The 19371-nt window shown below is 46.3% G+C and overlaps 1 protein-coding gene across 1 annotated transcript in view; it reads left to right on the forward strand.

Annotated features, from left to right (window-relative positions):
• Window positions 1–19371, forward strand: part of LOC138294055 (zinc finger protein 850-like) — a 214239-nt gene that overhangs the window by 78096 nt on the left and 116772 nt on the right. The window contains exons 2-3 of the mRNA XM_069233302.1: window positions 1102–1169; window positions 5176–8022. Coding sequence (XP_069089403.1) covers window positions 6306–8022 — 1717 coding nt within the window. The 5' untranslated portion in view covers window positions 1102–1169; window positions 5176–6305. The remainder of the gene's footprint in view (window positions 1–1101; window positions 1170–5175; window positions 8023–19371) is intronic.

Raw genomic sequence — 19371 nt, forward strand, 5'->3', positions numbered from 1 at the left:
TCTGTTGCCTTTAGGCTGGGTTTGTGCTATAGTAATCCAATGTACATACATACATACATTCATCCACATTGGTGTGACTGGCGTGCCCTTAAACACCTTCCCTGGCCACTCATATACCTGCCCGGCCCTGTGCTGGGAAGCTGTGCTGCCCTCCATACACTATGGCCAGCTGTGGAATGAGTGACCGCCCATCACACAAGGCACTGCTTCACTCCTTGCCCTTCTGGGGCAATGGTCACTAATTGTACATCGTGATCCAATCTGCGTCCTTTTCACTTGGTCACGGGTCACCTGGTTCCCATCACAATGGAGTCTCTGTGGGTTCTGCCATCTTGAATGTTCTTCATCCGTCTTGCTGACTCCAACATCAACCACCAGCCATTTGAGTGACATGTTGTAGGTGACGTGTCCCCTGCTGCCTCCACCCCTCTTCAGTGCCTTTGGGGTCGGTTGCCTCCCTTCCACTCCTGGTTCGCCTAAAGAACAGAGATTGGATTTGCATGAATGCCTTGTTGCTGCTGTTTCTCAGCATTTATTCGCACACTGCACCTGCCTGAAGTTGAATTGCTGTTGCTCAGAGCGCATGGCTTCCTTAAATCTAAGAGTTGTTGACTGACTTATGGTGGTGACTAGACTTATCCACAAGGGCTTTAAAATGCGGTTTCATAGGCTGTAAATGGGAAGATGGGGTTTATAAAGAAGTGGCCTGTGCTGATAGGGTCTGCTCTCTGAGCCTGTGGGTGCGCTGTATGTTCACTCAGCCCTTGTTGAACCTGTGAGTGCGTGTATGTTCACTCAGCCCTTGTTGAACCTGTCAGTGCGTGTATGTTCACTCAGCCCTTGTTGAACCTGTCAGTGCGCTGTATGTTCACTCAGACCCTATTCTGCCTGTGAGTGCGCTGTATGTTCACTTAGACCTCGTTCATCCTGTGGATGTCCTGTATGTCCACTCATACCTTGTTCATCCTATGGATGTACAGAAAACAAGAGTTCCTTTTGTTTTATGAATTTAGGACGGTTCCTTGGAAGAAGGAATGTAGTGTGATTCATGTTTGAAGCAAATAAGCTCCTGGTTGAAGCTTCTCTTTACTTCCTTTCAAGGTATTGGGGGACGGGCCAGGCAGTGCGGCTGCCACCCTCGGAAGAACAAATCAAATAATCAACCTCAGGTAAGTTTTCCTACAACTCTGTTTCATCCTCTCTGCTCTCTCTTCTCCAGAATTAAATAGCTATACAGCCTGTGATAATAAAAACACACGTCTCTTTACACGTTGCACAGGAGTGCGAGTCGCTGTGCCACGTGGCTTAAAGTGTCTAAGCTCTTTTTTACTTTAAGCCACGTTGAATCAATGGGGAAAGGTTAGAATGAAGTCAAACACGAATTAGAAAATGGGAAGAAGAAATAAACATAGGAAGTGGGAGGAGAAGATTGGAAAGGGAGCATGGAGAAAAGGGATGAAAGAGAGGGAGGTAGGAAAGTAAACAGAGAGATGATGAGAGGAGGAAAGCATGGGAGGAGACGGAAGGAGACGGAGTAGAGGAAGACGAAGGAGAGGGGTTGAATGTGGAGAAGTGATGGAGTGGGAGAGGAAGGGCAGGAGCCGTCTTGTTTATAAATAATCCCCGGTGGTGGTGATATTCCCTGGGACTGTGACAGAACATTACTCACTGAACAAACACAAACCGATAGTGGGAGACATATCACCAGGGGTGGGAGCAAGGTGTCTGTGTGCGGCACTCTGGGGACAGCAGTGCTGCAGAGGAGAGGCTGTCAAGGGTGTGTGGAGCTGCTGGGGAGGGAGATGCAGTGCTGCCGAGGAGAGGCTGCCAAGGGTGTGTGGAGCTGCTGGGGAGGGAGATGCAGTGCTGCCGAGGAGAGGCTGCCAAGGGTGTGCGGGGCTGCTGGGGAGGGAGATGCAGTGCTGCCGAGGAGAGGCTGCCAGGGTGTGCGGAGCTGCTGTGAAGGGAGATGCAGTGCTGCCGAGGAGAGGCTGTCAAGGGTGTGCGGGGCTGCTGGGGAGGGAGATGCACTGCTGCCGAGGAGAGGCTGTCAAGGGTGTGCGGGGCTGCTGGGGAGGGAGATGCACTGCTGCCGAGGAGAGGCTGCCAAGGGTGTGCTGAGCTGCTGGGGAGGGAGATGCACTGCTGCCGAGGAGAGGCTGCCAAGGGTGTGCTGAGCTGCTGGGGAGGGAGATGCACTGCTGCCGAGGAGAGGCTGCCAAGGGTGTGTGGAGCTGCTGGGGAGGGAGATGCAGTGCTGCTGAGGAGAGGCTGTCAAGGGTGTGTGGAGCTGCTGGGGAGGGAAATGCAGTGCTGCTGAGGAGAGGCTGTCAAGGGTGTGCGGAGCTGCTGGGGAGGGAGATGCAGTGCTGCCGAAGAGAGGCTGCCAAGGGTGTGGAGCTGCTGGGGAGGGAGATGCAGTGCTGCCGAGGAGAGGCTGCGAAGGGTATGCAGAGCTGCTGGAGAGGCAGATGCAGTGCCGCGAAGGAGAGGCTGCCAAAGGTTTGTGGAGCTGCTGTGAAGGGAGATGCAGTGCTGCCGAGGAGAGGCTGCCAAGGGTGTGTGGAGCTGCTGGGGAGGGAGATGCAGTGCTGCCGAGGAGAGGCTGCCAAGGGTGTCTGCCGAGGAGAGGCTGCCAAGGGTGTGCGGAGCTGCTGGGGAGGGAAATGCAGTGCTGCTGAAGAGAGGCTGCCAAGGGAGTGTGGAGCTGCTGTGGAGGGAGTTGCAGTGCTGCCAAGGAGAGGCTGCCAGAGGCTACCCATGTGGCTGTGTATGTTTGTTTTATTTTAGATCATTGTGCACTGTAAACAACCAGAGAAGTGAAAAACCAGTGAGTAGGGGGAAGGCTTGCTGTTTCAATCTTGGAACTGTATGCTCTTCCACAGTCCAACTGCATGCCCCGAATATTATGACACTGCACACTGACTTTTTGCATCACATGCCACACACACGTATGTGCATAATCACACATTGTGTTAAAAACCTCTGCTTGTGACATGGTGGTAAAACTGAGTGTTGTATTACATAGAATTTGTGATTCTCTGCAATGTGTAATGCCTTGGTAATAAAGATGTACCCCGCCCGAGACACCAAAAGTGGCAAACAGAAAATGAGTCTTTTGGAAAGCAGGACTTCTCTTAATGTAATAGTCAGTAGCTCTGGTGTTTACACCTCATCCTGTCCCATCAGTTCTCTGTAGCAGATTGCTCTTCCTGTAAACATTTTTTAGGGCAAATTAAAATGAGATGTGGGCAGTGTAGTGTAAAACACTGGTAATCGATGCCAATGACACTTCAACAGACGGGGGCTCAGAATAGGGCTGTGAAGGATGTTTATACCCCCATAGAGCTGAAGGTGTTTTAAAAGAGTGTGCCTGCCAATTTAGCAAGCTGTACCCTCATACAGCTGATGGCACTTTAAAAGAGAGTACTTTCCAGTGTCATGATAAAACAAAGATAAGCAGGGGAGGTTGGAGATGGTTCAGAGGAAGGAAAGCTAACAATGGAAAAAGCAGGGTTGTGGGAGGAGGGGATCTGTGGACAGCAACATGAGGTTAGCATGGGCAAGCAGTGACGTGTGGGAAGTACTGGGGCAGAATGAGGCACCCAACAACAAATGCGGGCAGGGTGGAAGGGATAGATAGAGACAGGCTGCAAAACGATGCATTCAGATGAAGTGCTACAGTATAAAATAAAAAAGTATTGATAGAGGGACATGGGGAAGAACAGCAACAGGGGAAGGACGGTGAACTGGTGGAGAAGCAGCGACAACAAGCTGTGAGGAGAGAAGTCAGCCTGCAGATGCACTCATATGGAGTGATTGATAGGAAACGAAAAAAAGTACCAGTTCCAGTGGAAAGACACTTGCCAGTAGCCCGTGGCCTGTGACCGGAAACTGGACTTAAGCCAAACTCCATGCCACAGCGTGGAAAGGCAAACCAGGGCAGGAAGACATGCAAATTGAAGCAGATGATGTGCTGACCATTGAAAAGCATGTAAATTAGAGTAATGTTGGAATCAACAAATTGTAAGTTCTGGTAAGTATTGGATGGGTTCTAAGCCCCTTTTAAGATTTGTTTTTTAATACAATAAGCTTTGCCATCGCTGTGCAAGTGAAACCTACAAATGAAATTAAATAAAACAAATACTTTTTTTCTACCAGCTGCTTTGAGTGTGTTTCCTTACAAATCTTAGTATGCTCCAGGGTCAACCTATATATCTCCAGTTTCATAAATTGTGCAATTCTTACTTCCTTCTGCCTCTTACTCTTGGGCTCTTACAAATTGTAATGGTTGTCTGACAAAGCATGTCACTACGCAGGGTGTTGTAGCAGCATCTGCCTCCCCATGTTCCTGCAAACCTCCCCTTTGAATTTTTGTGATTGCTAATGTGGCTGCCCACCAGCGTACCCTGGCACCCACCAGATGGAGCCACATTCCACCGGGAATGTGAATGTGTCAGGACCCTAGTGGAGGTCTGGTCTCCACCCAGGGTGGTGAGACTTGAGTGCCTGCTCCCGTGTTGCCCAACAGTTCCCTGACTATTGGCACATTTATCTCCTTCTCTACACCACATGATACTCTCCTCCCTTGGACTATTCCTTCCACGTCCTTGAGCTCTGGATCTGACATCCGCCTCATCACGTCCTCCCATCCTGCCCCTTTCTGTCTTGTCTGCCACTTGAGGAGCTGTGCTGGCTGTAGCATTGAAAGCACTGAGTACAAAGCCAAATCCTATGCTCAATAAAATGTCCCTTCATGGATTGCTGAAGTAGGAACTAGATAAATCCTCTATGTGGACAGGGGAGGAAACAATATCTGATCATTCATTAAAGGTGTTACCGAGATCTCACTGTGGTACCAGGCATTGTCACAGAAAGAGTACATTGTTGGTATTGGATGCTTCTGAGGATCTGTGTCGCAGTGTTTGTGTAACTCGTGTTTCTTTTTTCTCTGTTTCTTTTTTCTCTGTTCACTCATTTTACTCTGACAACCTTGAGTTCCAGTTGTTAAAAGCTCCCTGGCTACAGTGTCCAAGAGCTGTTTCACCTCTTTCAGAAATGCAACTCAAACTGATTTCCTCCCTCAATTCTGTAAATGTTTTCTTTCTGAAAAGAAAATGGTCATAAATATTATTTCTTTGTGTCCATTTACAATCTCTAACTTTATTTCTGCAGGTCACTGAAACACGAACCGAAAAAGAAATGTACTTTAGTGAAACACGATGAAAAGGATTATTTTGAAAAAAGTAAAACATTCTACATTCTAGAACTCTAAAAAGAAACAAATTATTTGCACCAGGAATGGTGAGGAATGTGGAGGGGAAGAAACTGCTGAATGTCAAAATGATTTCTCAGATTCCTTACGCTCATTATAAGTTGTCAAGTCCCTAAAGTAAAATGACCCGAAGCAATTACTGAATGTACCGTTTCAAGGTATGTAAGAACGAAGAATGTTGGCGATAATTGATATCCACGCAATGCACCTGAGAGCAAACTAATCAGTGTTGTAAATTCTATCTGATGGTGTATGAGGAATGCCACGGAGACCCAAGCGCCTCCCCAACAAAAGAGTATCCGTACATATGATTCGACAGAATTGTCAGGACGACAAGTCACCTCCGTTCAAAAGAGGAGAGAAAACATTGTTGAAAAGAAAATAATTGTGAAAACTCTTTCCCTGTTATCACTACAGCAACATTTCTGGACTATCATTGTTGATATAGAAAGATTTTTTCCACCAACTCTCTTGGGTTGATCTGAGTTGTTTCAAAGTGTCCAGGGCTTCCAAAGTCGATTATCTACCTGCTGTAACCTTAGTCATAGAGCAAAGAAAAGCTTGTACTGGAATAGGATGCTTAAAAGGGCCCAGTGTTATGCTATTGATAATTCCTAAGATCAGCGTGGCATGTCATAATCCCCGATCATTACTTGTATGAACAAATGTATTGAACATGTACATACTAAACTCCAAGGACCTTATCAGGGCTTTTAAAATTCCTAAATCAAATGGGAGAAACTGGAGTCACAAAATGATTTTAATTATTTTTGAGAGAACTCACCCAATCATAACTTGTGGAAAATGATTCCACGAGGGGCATCTTAATAAAAAACAAGGGACTCTTCGGTGAAGGTTTATAGGACAGGCTTGATGTAGGCTGCCTTTGAACTTAGGACAAATGATCTCCAGATAAAAGCTGTCATCGTTTAAATACAAATGTTTGGCAGAATATGTCCAGTGTATTTGAAAGCTAATGCTGAGTATAATATAAAGGAATACCTATTCTGGAATCAGATTCAGTCTTAAGATGGAATGTACCCAGGAAAAAATCCAACTTGGAGATACATACATCTTGAATAAGCCCAATGAATGTGAGAACAGCCTTAGTCATCAATCCCACCTCACTAAACATGAGAGAACTCACACTGGACTAAAACCTTATCAGTGCACTGAATGTCAGAAAAGATTTAATCAGAAAGATAATCTCACTCAACACAGAAGAACACACACTGGGTACAAACCTTATCAGTGCTCAGAGTGCCAAAAAAGCTTCCATCATAAGGCCAGTCTTATTCTACACAAGAGAATCCACAGTGGGCAAAAACCTTATCAGTGCTCTGAATGCCAGAAAAGCTTCATTCAGAAATCGTGTCTAACTTGTCATGAGAGAACTCACACTGGACAGAAACCTTATCAGTGCTCTGAATGTCAAAAAAGCTTTAGTCAGAGAGGCAATCTCATTCATCATGAGAGGACACACACTGGGCTAAAATGTTATCAGTGCACTGAATGCAACAAAAGCTTCTGTCGGAAAGGTAGTCTCACTCGGCATAGGAGAACACACACTGAGGACAAACCTTATCAGTGCTCAGAGTGCCAAAAGAACTTTGGTGATAAAGACAGTCTCATTCGACATGAGAGAATTCACACTGGGGAAAAACCTTATCAGTGCTCTGAATGCCAGAAAAGCTTCATTGACAAATATTGTCTCGCTCGTCATGCTAGAACTCACACTGGACAAAAACTGTATCAATGCAAAGAATGCCAGAAAAGATTCAGTGAAAGATCGAGTTTAATTCAACATGAACAAAACCATACGGGACACAAACCATATCAGTGCTCTGAATGTCAGAAAAGCTTCAGTAAGAAATGCAATCTCATTCAACATGTGAGAATCCACACTGGGGAAAAACCTTATCAGTGCTCTGAATGCGAAAAAAGCTTCAGTGGGAAATCAGGTTTGATGCAACATGAGAGACTCCATACTGGACATAAACCCTATCAGTGTTGTGAATGCCAGAAAAGTTTCAGAGTGAAACAAAGTCTCACCTTACATGAGAGAACTCACACTGGGCAAAAACCTTATCAGTGCTCTGAATGTCAGAAAAGTTTCAGATTGAAACAAAGTCTCACTAAACATGAGAGAACTCACACTGGGCAAAAACCTTATCAGTGCTCTGAATGCCAGAAAAGTTTCAGATTAAAACAAAGTCTCACTAAACATGAGAGAACTCACACCGGGGAAAAACCTTATCAGTGCTCTGAATGCCAGAAAAGCTTTAGTTGGAAAGACTATCTTATTCAACATGAGAAGACGCACACTGGGCTAAAATCTTATCAGTGCACTGAATGCAAGAAAAGCTTCTGTCACAAAGGTAATCTCACTCGACATAGGAGAACACACACTGAGTACAAACCTTATCAGTGTTCTGAATGTCAAAAAAGCTTTGGGTGGAAAGACTATCTTATTCAACATGAGAGGACGCACACTGGGCTAAAGTCTTATCAGTGCACTGAATGCAAGAAAAGCTTCTGTCACAAAGGTAATCTCACTCGACATAGGAGAACACACACTGAGTACAAACCTTATCAGTTCTCTGAATGCCAAAAAAGCTTTAGTTGGAAGGACAGTCTCATTCAACATGAGCAAACACACACTGGACTAACATCCTTACCAGTGCCCTCCGTGCCAGGAAAGCTTCAGTCAGAATCTGGTCTTGCTCAACGTAGGAGAACTCACACTAGATAAAACCTTTTCATTGTTCTAAATGCCAAGAATGCGTCCGCTGGAGATTCAGTTTGATTCAACATGAGACAACTCACAAAGAGAAAGAAAATTATCAGTGCTCTCAATCTGTCAAAAACATCAGTTGTAAATGTAACCTCTCTACATGAGAGAGACAATGTGAGATAATAAAGGTGCTCACTGTCAACCCTGGGGAGCAGGTTTCAGCATTACAAAACCCTCACATGAAGCAGCCACATGGAATCCATTGACTGTCAAACAAACTGTCCACTGAGAAAAGCACACAGCGAGGGATGGAAATGCTTAAATTAATGTAATTTCTTTGTAATCATTAAGTCTCATTCCAGTTAATGCTTCCTGTATGCCAATTAGCACAAGGTCCAACCTGTAGGGTCAAGTTGATTGCAAACTTTGAGGCCACGTCCCATCTGATAGGGACTGCAAGTAACCTTAAACTGTTTACAGCTTTAATGAGCCTCACCAGAGAGATGCAGCAGTGGTCCCTTTGTCAAAGGTCTCTACGGGACCAACGCCTGTTCACGTCTGCTCCACTTAGGGCTGATCCTTGAGAAAAACTAAAGGTGATGGAAGAACTGGTAGTTAGTAGTTAATCTTGGCAACATCATTCTCTAGTCTTTGTGCCACTAAAGACAAGGCCAACCATATGCAAACAATTCTTGGTCCCACCATAATTAGTCATCATTAGGCCACAGCCTAGTATTATAGAAATCCACTTCAGTGGCCTCCGAGTGAGTAGTCAGAAAATTAAAATACCCCCCACTTTGAACCCAAGCTCTGATGGCACCAAGCAAGCGAGGCATGTGAGCCCGAACGCCTTTGAAAGGGCTCCATGTCCCTTCCATCCAAGAACTGATCTATTCATCCTCTCATCCACCTGCTAATCGGCACTGTTACACTTCTACATTTTTTCATCCATTCATTCTTTCATCCATTGTTCAATCTTTTACCATTCCATCCATCGGCCAGTCCATCATCCATACTAAGATTCATCATCGATGAGTGCATCCAACTATACATCTATCCATCCCCCTACACATCCATCAGTTGATGTATCCATCTGCCAAAAAACCTTCAATATACCAATTGATCCTTTTGTTCATTCATTTATTCATCCATCCACCATCCATTGTCTCAGATTTCTATTTGCGATGCCTTCCATTCATTCTCTCAAATTGCCAATTAGTCTGCCTTCCTTTCACCTACCCACCCATCCTCTCAGATTGTAATTGTCCCTATCATCCTTTCACCAACCCATCCATCCTTTCAGATCTCCATTTACCTTACCATCAATCCATCCCTACCTCCCACCCTGCCTCCCTCTCAGGTTTCCATTTACTCTGCCATCTTTTCATCCACCCATCTACCCATCATCTAACCTCCTTATCCACCTTCAACCCACTCGTCTACCCATCCTTTCACCCACCCATCCATCCTTTCACCCTTCCATACTTTCTTCTACCCACCCATCCTTTCACCCACTCATCCATCCCACCTTTCATCCACTTATCCTTTCACTAAACAATTCATCATTTCACCCACTCACCCTGTAGTGAATCCTATTTAGTTTCAGTGGGAAGCAGGAGATTGCTTAGTCCTTTGCCTTGCAGGCTTGTGCCCCCGTCACCCAGTGACTTTTCACCTACTTAGCCTGCTCTGTTTTAGCGCATGTATTTAATGATTTCTTCAAAGATGGCTGCGTTGTTTCTAGTTAGGAAAATGTTTTGATTTCCCGTTATCAGTGCCAATCTATAAAGACGTCATTTTCAGTGTCACAGACACAGGATATACGTAGGTCTTCACATCATGTCCCTTTCTCACATGCTTTCTTATCGATTTTTGGGAACATACCTGCGTCAGGGGTCCTACAAGATGTGTATAAATACATCTCACGCAGACAAGGTTATCAGAGGGATTCCTACCAGATGCCATCAACGCTATCTATGCTACACAGCACCTTCATGCTGACCCAGCCTTCGTGTCCCCACAGTCTGACCTAGAGATCTCATTCCATGGTAACGAGGGTTGGGAGTGCTTCTCCTGGACACGGTACTGGCAGATTAGGTTTATCACACCTAGCTCTCTTTAGGTTAGAGATTAGGTTCATCATGCTAGGGTGTTAGGGTATTCCACATCACATGTTTATTGCAAGATGATGGGGGTCTTTATCTTCACGACTCATTTTCACAACCATGATTCTTGCACTGTGCATTATCCTTCTCATTGCAGCACATGCATTTTACACAATATTGTAGTCTTGCTAATAAAACCTATTGGACACTTTACTGCATCTCTTTCTTGGCCTGTGTGTGACAGACCTGTTGCTCATGTACGTAAAGGATAATCTCCCCTGAGATGCCGCACTCTTGAGTCCATGCGTAAAGGCTGCCACAAATCACCTTTTACTGTTTGGATTTCTGGTGAGGAGCTTCTTGTGAGCCGGAAGGGTTGGGCCAACAGTTACGACTTGTGGGATTGGCTTAGTCGCTGACATAGAAAAGTGCTGTCATCCCTAAACCAGCAGTCTCGCCTGGAGCAAGTCCAACTATGACAGCCCTTTCACCCACACATCCATCCTTTCTCTCACTCATCCATCCCTTCACCCACTCATCCATTCATCCTTCCATCCACCCATTCTTTCACCCACTCATCAATCCTTTTACTTACTCATCAGTCTTTCTTCCTTTCCATTATTGTAAGCTTTCATCTGTCAAGCTGCAGATAACAAAGGCCCATAAACCCCACCCCTGCCGTAGCTGGTAAAGCGAGGGGTTCACAACACCTCTGGTGGTCTCCTTCTATTTCCTTTTTGCTATAAATGGAAGCTGCTTCACATCTGCTGAGGAAAGTTTCACAAGCTCTGGGATCACATCGATACACCCAAGTGAGTCTCACAAATCATTAGGCCCATTCATGAACCTACGTTCCTCCTCCCCCATCTTTTCCGTGTGGAGTTGTCTGCCCCGACTGCACAATTTAATATATTTTATAGCAATAAACATGGGAGGGACAGAGGAAAGTGTCTATAAAATGGGAAATACGTGTGAATGAAGGGTAGAGGCTAAGGGAGGAGTGAGGGGCAGTTTAGGGAGGGGTTTAGGGAAGGATACACACTCACCCAGGAAGGAGTAAGCCCACTTCAATTTCCAGACACTCTTCTAAACTTACTACAGCTACAGTGTACCTAAAACAGTGGTTAATGTTCTCCAGCTCAGGGCTGGAGTGAGTCCAACATCACACATGACCTTGGAACTGCAACTCGTTAGAAATCTAAATAAATGTGATTTAATGGCAAACAATGTCTACATTTCTTATTTAAACACTAATATGACCTTGATTTTTAGTAAAGTATAATTAACTTTGTTATAATTAATTCTCTACATCACATTTAGTAATTATTAATGCATAATAAATGTTACTTTAAGTGGGAAACTTTTAATTTAAGCTTAAGAAAAAAATATAATTTTTATTATATTCAACTTGGACGATGTTCTCACTGTGTAAGTATATCAGGAACGTTTTTAAAGTTTTATACTTGAAAAAAATGAACTATTTTTATGTTAAATATTAATGTAAACACATTTTATATTCTTTAAATGTAGATAAAAATAAAAATGCTACAACAGTATTATCTCATTTTTATTTGACTAATTAAATGTAAATGTGTTAAATAAAATTGTTTTTGAATAATTCTTTTTTAAAAATCCCACCTCAAGTTAAATTGTATTTTCTTATGTACTAATTACTGAACTGCCTTACATATCTCTGTTTAGAGAGGTCACAGCCTTACAAAAAGTTATGTATAGAATTAATTTAAATATTTTTTAATAGTTACAATATTTATTGAAAGTGTATGAAATAGTTGTTTTAAAATATGTAATTTTGTAGAATTCTTTCGAATTTGATGTATTTTTTAAAGGCAAAATAAATTATTTTAATTCATTATTATTTCCTAAGGGATTCTGTTTAAGCCTCTGCCTCCATTATTTTCCAAGGGACGGTTTTGCAGTATCAGTGGTTGGCCATGTGTGATGCTGCACTTTCTATAGCTCCATTTTGGCTGTAGTAACTTACATCTGTACATTTTGCTGCACCTCTGTTTCAGGGGTGAATTCTAAACCTTTGAGTAACTTTACAATTGTAATTGTGAAAGCTAAACGTGTCAAGGTTACTCTAAAAGCATCCTTGCATGTAGAGATTACTCACAGGTGTCAGATACCTTTGTGAACAGCCCGCAAGGTGTCCAACTCAACCTGAGTCTTTCATTTTTGTGGTAAAGCTAAAGGGACGCGGGCACTTGGCTGTTACTAGAGCATATGGGATGATCCTGCTGGAACCCCTGAGCACGTGTCTGATGTGACTGGGGAGCTACGGATATCTTGGAACTTATTTTCCGGGACTTGCTACATCACTGGGCCTCCTGAGGGCCTCTTGCAGTAGATCTTTGATATTGCAGTAGTAGGGTCAGGTCATTTCTAAATGATGTTAACCATGTTATCATGATTTGGTTTTATATTTCCCCCTTTCTCTTCCTTTTACCTGATTTTGCTGTGTTTCCACCACTTTAGCATTGAAATGGCATTTGCTGTTGACTGCTTCTGAGGCACTCATATTCTTCGCGTGCATGTATATACGATGAACAGTTTTCACCCTCACTGTACGGCTACAGTGTAAGCACAGAGAGCTCAAAACCTGAGATTCCTCCACCTTCATCAGCCTTTATTGGTATTGTACCTTTCCACTTGAATAACTGAAATATGGGTCGAATCGCTTTTCGAGCTTGAACCTGCTGTGTTATACCTTGACGAATACAAGTCTCATGTTTGAACCGTCAGTGTGAGCTCCAGTACTCTGCTTGTTCTCACCACGTTCTGTGCTTTGGTTCGGATCATCAACCTCAAACCTTCTTGATAACCTGGAAACCCCGAAGACTTTGCAGCTGTTTTAGCTGCCTCAGGTCTGGCCACGTTGATGGCCATCGATTCAGGTTGGACTTCATGACTCAATTCTTCTTTGTGGCTATTTTGCATTTTATACCAGCTCTGTGCATCTCATCACTTTCTGTGACTGGTTTAGCCCAAAAGTTTGGAAATTCCAGTTTTAATCATCACCTGACACTAGAAGTACCAGTGCCCCCCGAGCATGGCTAGCGTAGTCAACTACTGTTTTGTATACAACGTTGATTGAGTGGATCTGATTTTTTTAATACATTTACCTTTTTTTTGCGATTTTGTATACATGACTATCAGCATCCTTTATTTTCTTTAGGACAGTTGTTTTACTAATCTTTAATACTTAAATCACAGACCTGCTCTTGATTTTGCTCCTGAGTAAATATTAAATACTCTTGTTTATCTAAACTCTTGTCTCTTTACTACATTGTATTGAAGTTTGTGAGTTGCTTCTCAAGCCACTTTACAAAAGGCAAGTCAAGGACACTTTAGTGGAAGACGCGGGTTACTTTTGCTGATCGCAGTATGGGAAAGATCCAAGCAGGCTGATTGCAGGAAACAATCTACCTACTGGAAAGGTTACAGTTGTGGTTTGTGATTTGGCTCACACCAGCTTTGTGTGTAAATGATCCTCTGTGGCCAGACACCCCAGGCTCCCCTCTACTCCAGTGAGGATGATGTGAGCACTGTAGCAGAATCACAAACAAGGGCTACTGAGAGATAATATGCGTCCCTCTCGCACAGTTGTGGTTACATAGTTCTTTATTGTTTGAATTTACTTTCATTTGCATCTATTCTCCTGGTTACTTTGTTCTCAGGATAGCACTTTATTTCGCTCTTTCCCCTTCATCAACTGCACATCTGATGTTTGACACAGGATATGCATTTTTCTTAGATCTTTCCAAAATCCCTTTGTTCTTAATTTGCCACATCGTGTTTTGTCCCCACGTTGGTCTACCGTGGGCCTTCTCAAGGCAGAAGGCGCTGCAACAGGAATAACAGTTTAGACATATGAAATTGTCAGAGCTGCAGATTGTGACAGAAATGAGCTGAAATGCATCACTTTACAGGATATCACATCATGAAGAGTTAACAGTTCTCTTTCCTCCTCAGAATCCATCGCCGTCTTTGCCTTCCACCACGTACAGACTTGTGATTCCTGTCAGTGAGGTTCAGTGTATACTACAGCACATATATAAGTTGAACTGTGTTTACACTTGTGTAACACTCATCTCTCTTACAATGTGGGGTGGGGGGCTCTGTTCTGTATAGTGGTTCAGTTGTGATTGAATGTTGTGACCAGATAAGTCAGACACATGAAAGCACTTTTTGAAAGGGCTTCCTCTTACTTGGTGAGTAGCTTGTGACCAACTGGAGCTGTGGCTGGGAGAGCCTGTGGTATTTACAGGTCAGAAGACAGGGTGTTGGGAGAGGACAGAGACAACACCAGACTCCACATGACCTGGTTCAGATGTCAGGAGGACTTTGCTTGAAGCCGGGGGACTGAATACTTATTTATACATAATGTATCACAGAGGTTCTGCTGAACATCCACCAAGCCGCAGATTGCCGGACTCTGACTTTCCATAGTCACCTGGCACCTCTCCCTGTTTAAAAGCTTCTGTGCAACCAGGCACCACCATTCTCACATCTGCCACATACAGATGCAAAGGAGCGCTAGGCTCCTATCCTCCTCGCTGTTCAAACACGCTAGTGTGCCATCTCTGACCAGGAGCCCCCAGTCTTGTATGTAAATGAGCCTGTGTGCCATCTGTGGCCTGGTATATGTACACAGGCACCAGGCTAATGTCACTCCTCGCTATGTATATGAGCTTGTGCACCGCCTACAGCCAGCATCACTGGTTTCATGTCTGTGTAAACAAGCTTGGGTGTCATCTGTAACGAGGCAGCACCAGGGTGATATATCCTGCATATGTAAATGAGCACCAGAGTAAAGTGACTCCTCCCTGTATAAATATGTGCCATCAGTAATCGGGCACCACCAGACTCACGTCTACATACATAAATGAGCACCAGACTAAGGTGACTCCTCCCTATATAAATATGTGCCATCAGTAATCGGGCAGCACCAGACTCACCTTTACATATGTAAATGAGCACCAGAGTAAAGTGACTCCTCCCTATATAAATATGTGCCACCAGTAATCGGGCACCACCAGACTCACGTCTATATATGTAAATGAGCACAAGACTAAAGTGACTCTTCCCTATATAAATATGTGCCACCAGTAATCGGGCACCACCAGACTCACGTCTACATATGTAAATGAGCACCAGAGTAAAGTGACTCCTCCGTATATAAATATGTGCCATCAGTAATCGGGCATCACCAGACTCACGTCTACATATGTAAATGAGCACCAGAGTAAAGTGACCCCTCCCTATAGAAATATGTGCCACCAGTAATCGGGCACCACCAGACTCACGTTTACATATGTAAATGAGCCCCAGAGTAGAGTGACTCCTCCCTATATAAATATGTGCCATCAGCGTCTACATATGTAAATGAGCACCAGACTAAAGTGACTCCTCCCTATATAAATATGTGCCATCAGTAATCAATCAATCAGTGTATTTGTAGAGCGCACTACCACCCGTGAGGGTCTCAAGGCGCTGAGGGGGTGTGGGGGGAAGGGTGCTGCTACTGCTCGAACAGCCAGGTCTTGAGTCGCTTCCTGAAAGTCATCAGGTCTTCGGTCTGACGTAGGGGCAAGGGAAGGGTGTTCCAGGTCTTGGCGGCAAGATGGGAGAAGGATCTGCCTCTGGTAGTCGTTCTTCGGATGCGTGGAATGGTGGCGAGGTCGGCTGAGCGGAGTTGGCGGGAAGGGGTGTAGCAAGTGAGTCGTCTGTTGAGGTAGGCTGGACTGGTGTTGTGGAGCACCTTGTGTGCGTGGGTGAGGAGTTTGAAGGTTATCCTTTTGGTGATGAGTAGCCAGTGTAGGTCTCTTAGAAGGGGAGTGATGTGGCTGTGGTCATCGAGGATCAGGCGCGCTGAGGCGTTTTGTTTGCGTTGCAGTCGTTTGAGGAGTTTGGCCGGGGCTCCTGCGTAGAGGGCCTTTCCATAGTCAAGTTTGCTGCTGACGAGGACTTGGGTGACTGTTCTTCTCGTATCTGTGGAGATCCATCTGTAGATCTTGCTGAGCATGCAGAGGGTGTTGAAGCAGAATGACGCCCAGGTTGCGTGCTTGGTTGGTGGGTGTTGGGGCTGCTCCCAGAGCGGTTGGCCACCAGGAGTCGTCCCAGGCTGAAGGCTTGGCACCAAGGATGAGGACCTCTGTCTTATCTGAGTTCAACTTCAGCTTGCTGTCCTCATCCAATCGGCGACAGACTTCATTCCTTCATGGAGGTTGGATTTGGCCGTGAGGGGGTCCTTGGTGAGGGAGAGGATCAGTTGGGTGTTGTCGGTGTAGGAGATGGTGTTGAGGTTGTGTAGCCGGGCGACGTGGGTGTGCGGGGCCATGTAGATGTCGAATAGTGTAGGGCTGAGGGACGATCCTTGGGGAACGCCGCAGATGATCTTGGAGGCTTCGGAGCAGAAAGGGGGAGGCGGACACTCTGGGTCCTGCCGGAGAGGAAGTAGGTGGTCCACTCTAGAGCTTTGTCCCGGACCCATGCATTATGGAGGCATGTGCGTAGGATGCGGTGACAGACAGTGTCAAAGGCGGGCGAGAGGTCCAGGAACATAAGGGCCGCGGTTTCGTCGTTGTCAAGCAGGGCCCTGATGTCGTCGGTGGCGGCGCTGAGGTCGGTTTCGGTACTGTGGTTGTTGCGGAACCCTGACTGGGATGGATCCAGGATGTTGTTTTCTTCGAGGTAGTGGGTGAGTTGTCTGTTGATGATCTTCTTGATGACCTTGGCCAGGACTGGGAGCTGTGAGTTGGGACGGAAGTTCTTGAAGTCTCTCGGGTCCGCCATGGGTTTCTTGAGTAGGGGTTTGATCTCAGCATGCTTCCAGCCCGCAGGGAAGGTCGCGGTGACGAAGGAGATGTTGATGACTTTGCGGAGGTGGGGTGCGATGGTGGCGCTTGCTTTGTTAAAGATGTGGTGCAGGCATGGGTCTGACGGAGATCCAGAGTGGATCGTACTCATGGTTTTGATTGTGTCGTCTTCGTTCACGTTGGCCCAGACGAGCAGGGGCTCGTAGCTAAAGGTGGGTGGAGAGTCTGAAGAGTCAGTGATTGGCGGGGTGGTCTGGCTGTTGAAGCTGTCGTGGATGTCTGTGATTTTGTGGTGGAAGAAGGCTGCGAGGGAGTTGCACAGGTCTTGTGAAGGTGGGATGTTGTTTGCGCTGGAGCTGGGGTTGGAGAGTTCATTCACGATGTTGAACACCTCCTTGCTGTTGTGCGCGTTGTTGTCCACGCAGTCTTTGAAGGAGGTTTTTTTGGCAGATCTGATGAGGTGATGGTGATTGCGTATGGCGTTCTTGAAGGCGGCATGGTTGTCTGGTGTCTGTTCGAGGAGCCACATTTTCTCTCTAGTTTCCGGCAGGTTTGCTTGGGGGCTCGAAGATCCGAGGTGAACCATCTGGCTCTCTTGTTGGCACCTCTGTTGGAAGGTTTATTGAGCGGGCGAGTGTGTTGGTGCAGTCGTCGATCCAGCGCCAGAGGTTGCAAGCAGAGAGGTCGGGATCAGTGGGTTCGGTGGATGGTTTTTGGGCGAGGCTGGTGTTCAGCTGGTCTTGGCTGATTTTGCTCCATTTGCGGTGGGGGATCTGTTGGGTGCGGTGGTGTGTGGTAGGTTTCCGAAAGGTGAAGTGGATGCAGCTGTGGTCAGTCCATGGGAGTTCGGTGGAGTGGCTGAAGGTGATGTGGGGGCTGGCGCAGAAGACGGGGTCCAGAGTGTGGCCAGTGGAGTGTGTTGGAGTAGTGAAGAGTTGTCTGAGTCCGTGGGTGGCGAGGATGTCAATTAGGGTGGTGGAGTTGGGGTTGTTGCTATTCTCTAGGTGAAAGTTCAGGTCGCCGAGGAGGACAGAGGCTAGGGCGTGCCTGCTGACGAGGTCGGCGATGGAGTTGCAGAACTGAGGCTGTGGTCCGGGGGGGTCTGTGCTGAGGGTGTGATCGGTACAGGTCATGACCCTGATGGTGTTCTTGTGGGCGATGGCAATTCCGCCTACGACTCCGTTGGTGCGATCCCTGCAGGTGATCTTGTAGCCATCCGGAATGGCTATGGCGATGTCTGGGGCCGAGGAGGCATTCATCCAGGTCTCCGTCAGGAAGGCGACGTCCAGGGTGGAGGTGTCGAGCAGGTCTCAGAGCTCAATGGCGTGTTTGCGTGCGGAGTTGGTGTTTAGTAGGATGCATCGGAGGTAGTTGCGGTCAGGTTCAGCCGGAGGTTTGGCGATTTCGAGGCTGGTGAGGCCGCAGTTTCGGCAGGTGAAGGGTCCCTGGGTGTGCTCAGGGGAGGTCAGGAGCAGGCGTGTGCTCGTCCGGTGTTGAGTGCGTGGAGGGTGCTGGTGGTGTATTGGCATTGCTGGCCATGGAGGTCTTGGGGACAAGGGATCATGGATCATGGTGCTACGCACGGTCCAGGCATGGACGGGCAGCCATTAAGAAGGGGTGGTGGGAGGGAGGAGCAGCTGGGAGGAGGGAGGGGTTTGACAAATGGGAACACAAGGGGGGCGGGCCGCAGGGGACGCAGCGTCAGGGCCGGGGAACCGGCAAGAGCCGGAGGAGAAGCAAGGCAGCAAGAACGGCACAGAAAACGAAGCGGAGCACAGAAAAGGGCACAAATGCAAGAATCACAGGTCTGAAACGAAATTTGATGTGCAGGCAACGAAATACATTTCAGGTGCAGAGAGTGCTAGATACTCCTTACCAGAACAACAGCGGCAGCGAGGCAGCAGGAGGGGGTCAGGGGCACGGGGGCAGAATGAAGGGTCTGCCCGACGCGAGGAGTTGTTCCTGGCCTTAAGGGAGGTCAGGGGAGATCAGCCACCACCAGACTCACATCTACATATGTAAATGAGCACCAGTGAGTAAAGTGACTCCTCCCTATATAAATATGTGCCACCAGTAGCCAGGCACCACCAGACTCACATCTACATATGTAAATGAGCACAAGAGTAAAGTGACTCCTCCCTACATAAATATGTGCCTCCAGTAACCCGGCCCACATCTCTTACATATGGAATGTGCACCAGGGTCATATCACTCTTCCCTATGTAAGCTTGTGTGCCACCTGTGACCCGGCACCAGCACGCCCATGTGTACCGCCGTGCACTGAACATGTGTGCTGTTTAACCAGGCACCACTAGGTCACATCGCCCTCACTGGTAATAGAGCAGCAGGCTCTTATTACTCCTTCCTGGGGTACCAAGCATGTATTCTGTCTTTGTCACTCCTGGGGTACCAAGCATG

Source organism: Pleurodeles waltl, chromosome 4_2 (genome assembly GCF_031143425.1).
Source record: "Pleurodeles waltl isolate 20211129_DDA chromosome 4_2, aPleWal1.hap1.20221129, whole genome shotgun sequence".
Lineage (NCBI taxonomy): Eukaryota > Metazoa > Chordata > Amphibia > Caudata > Salamandridae > Pleurodeles > Pleurodeles waltl.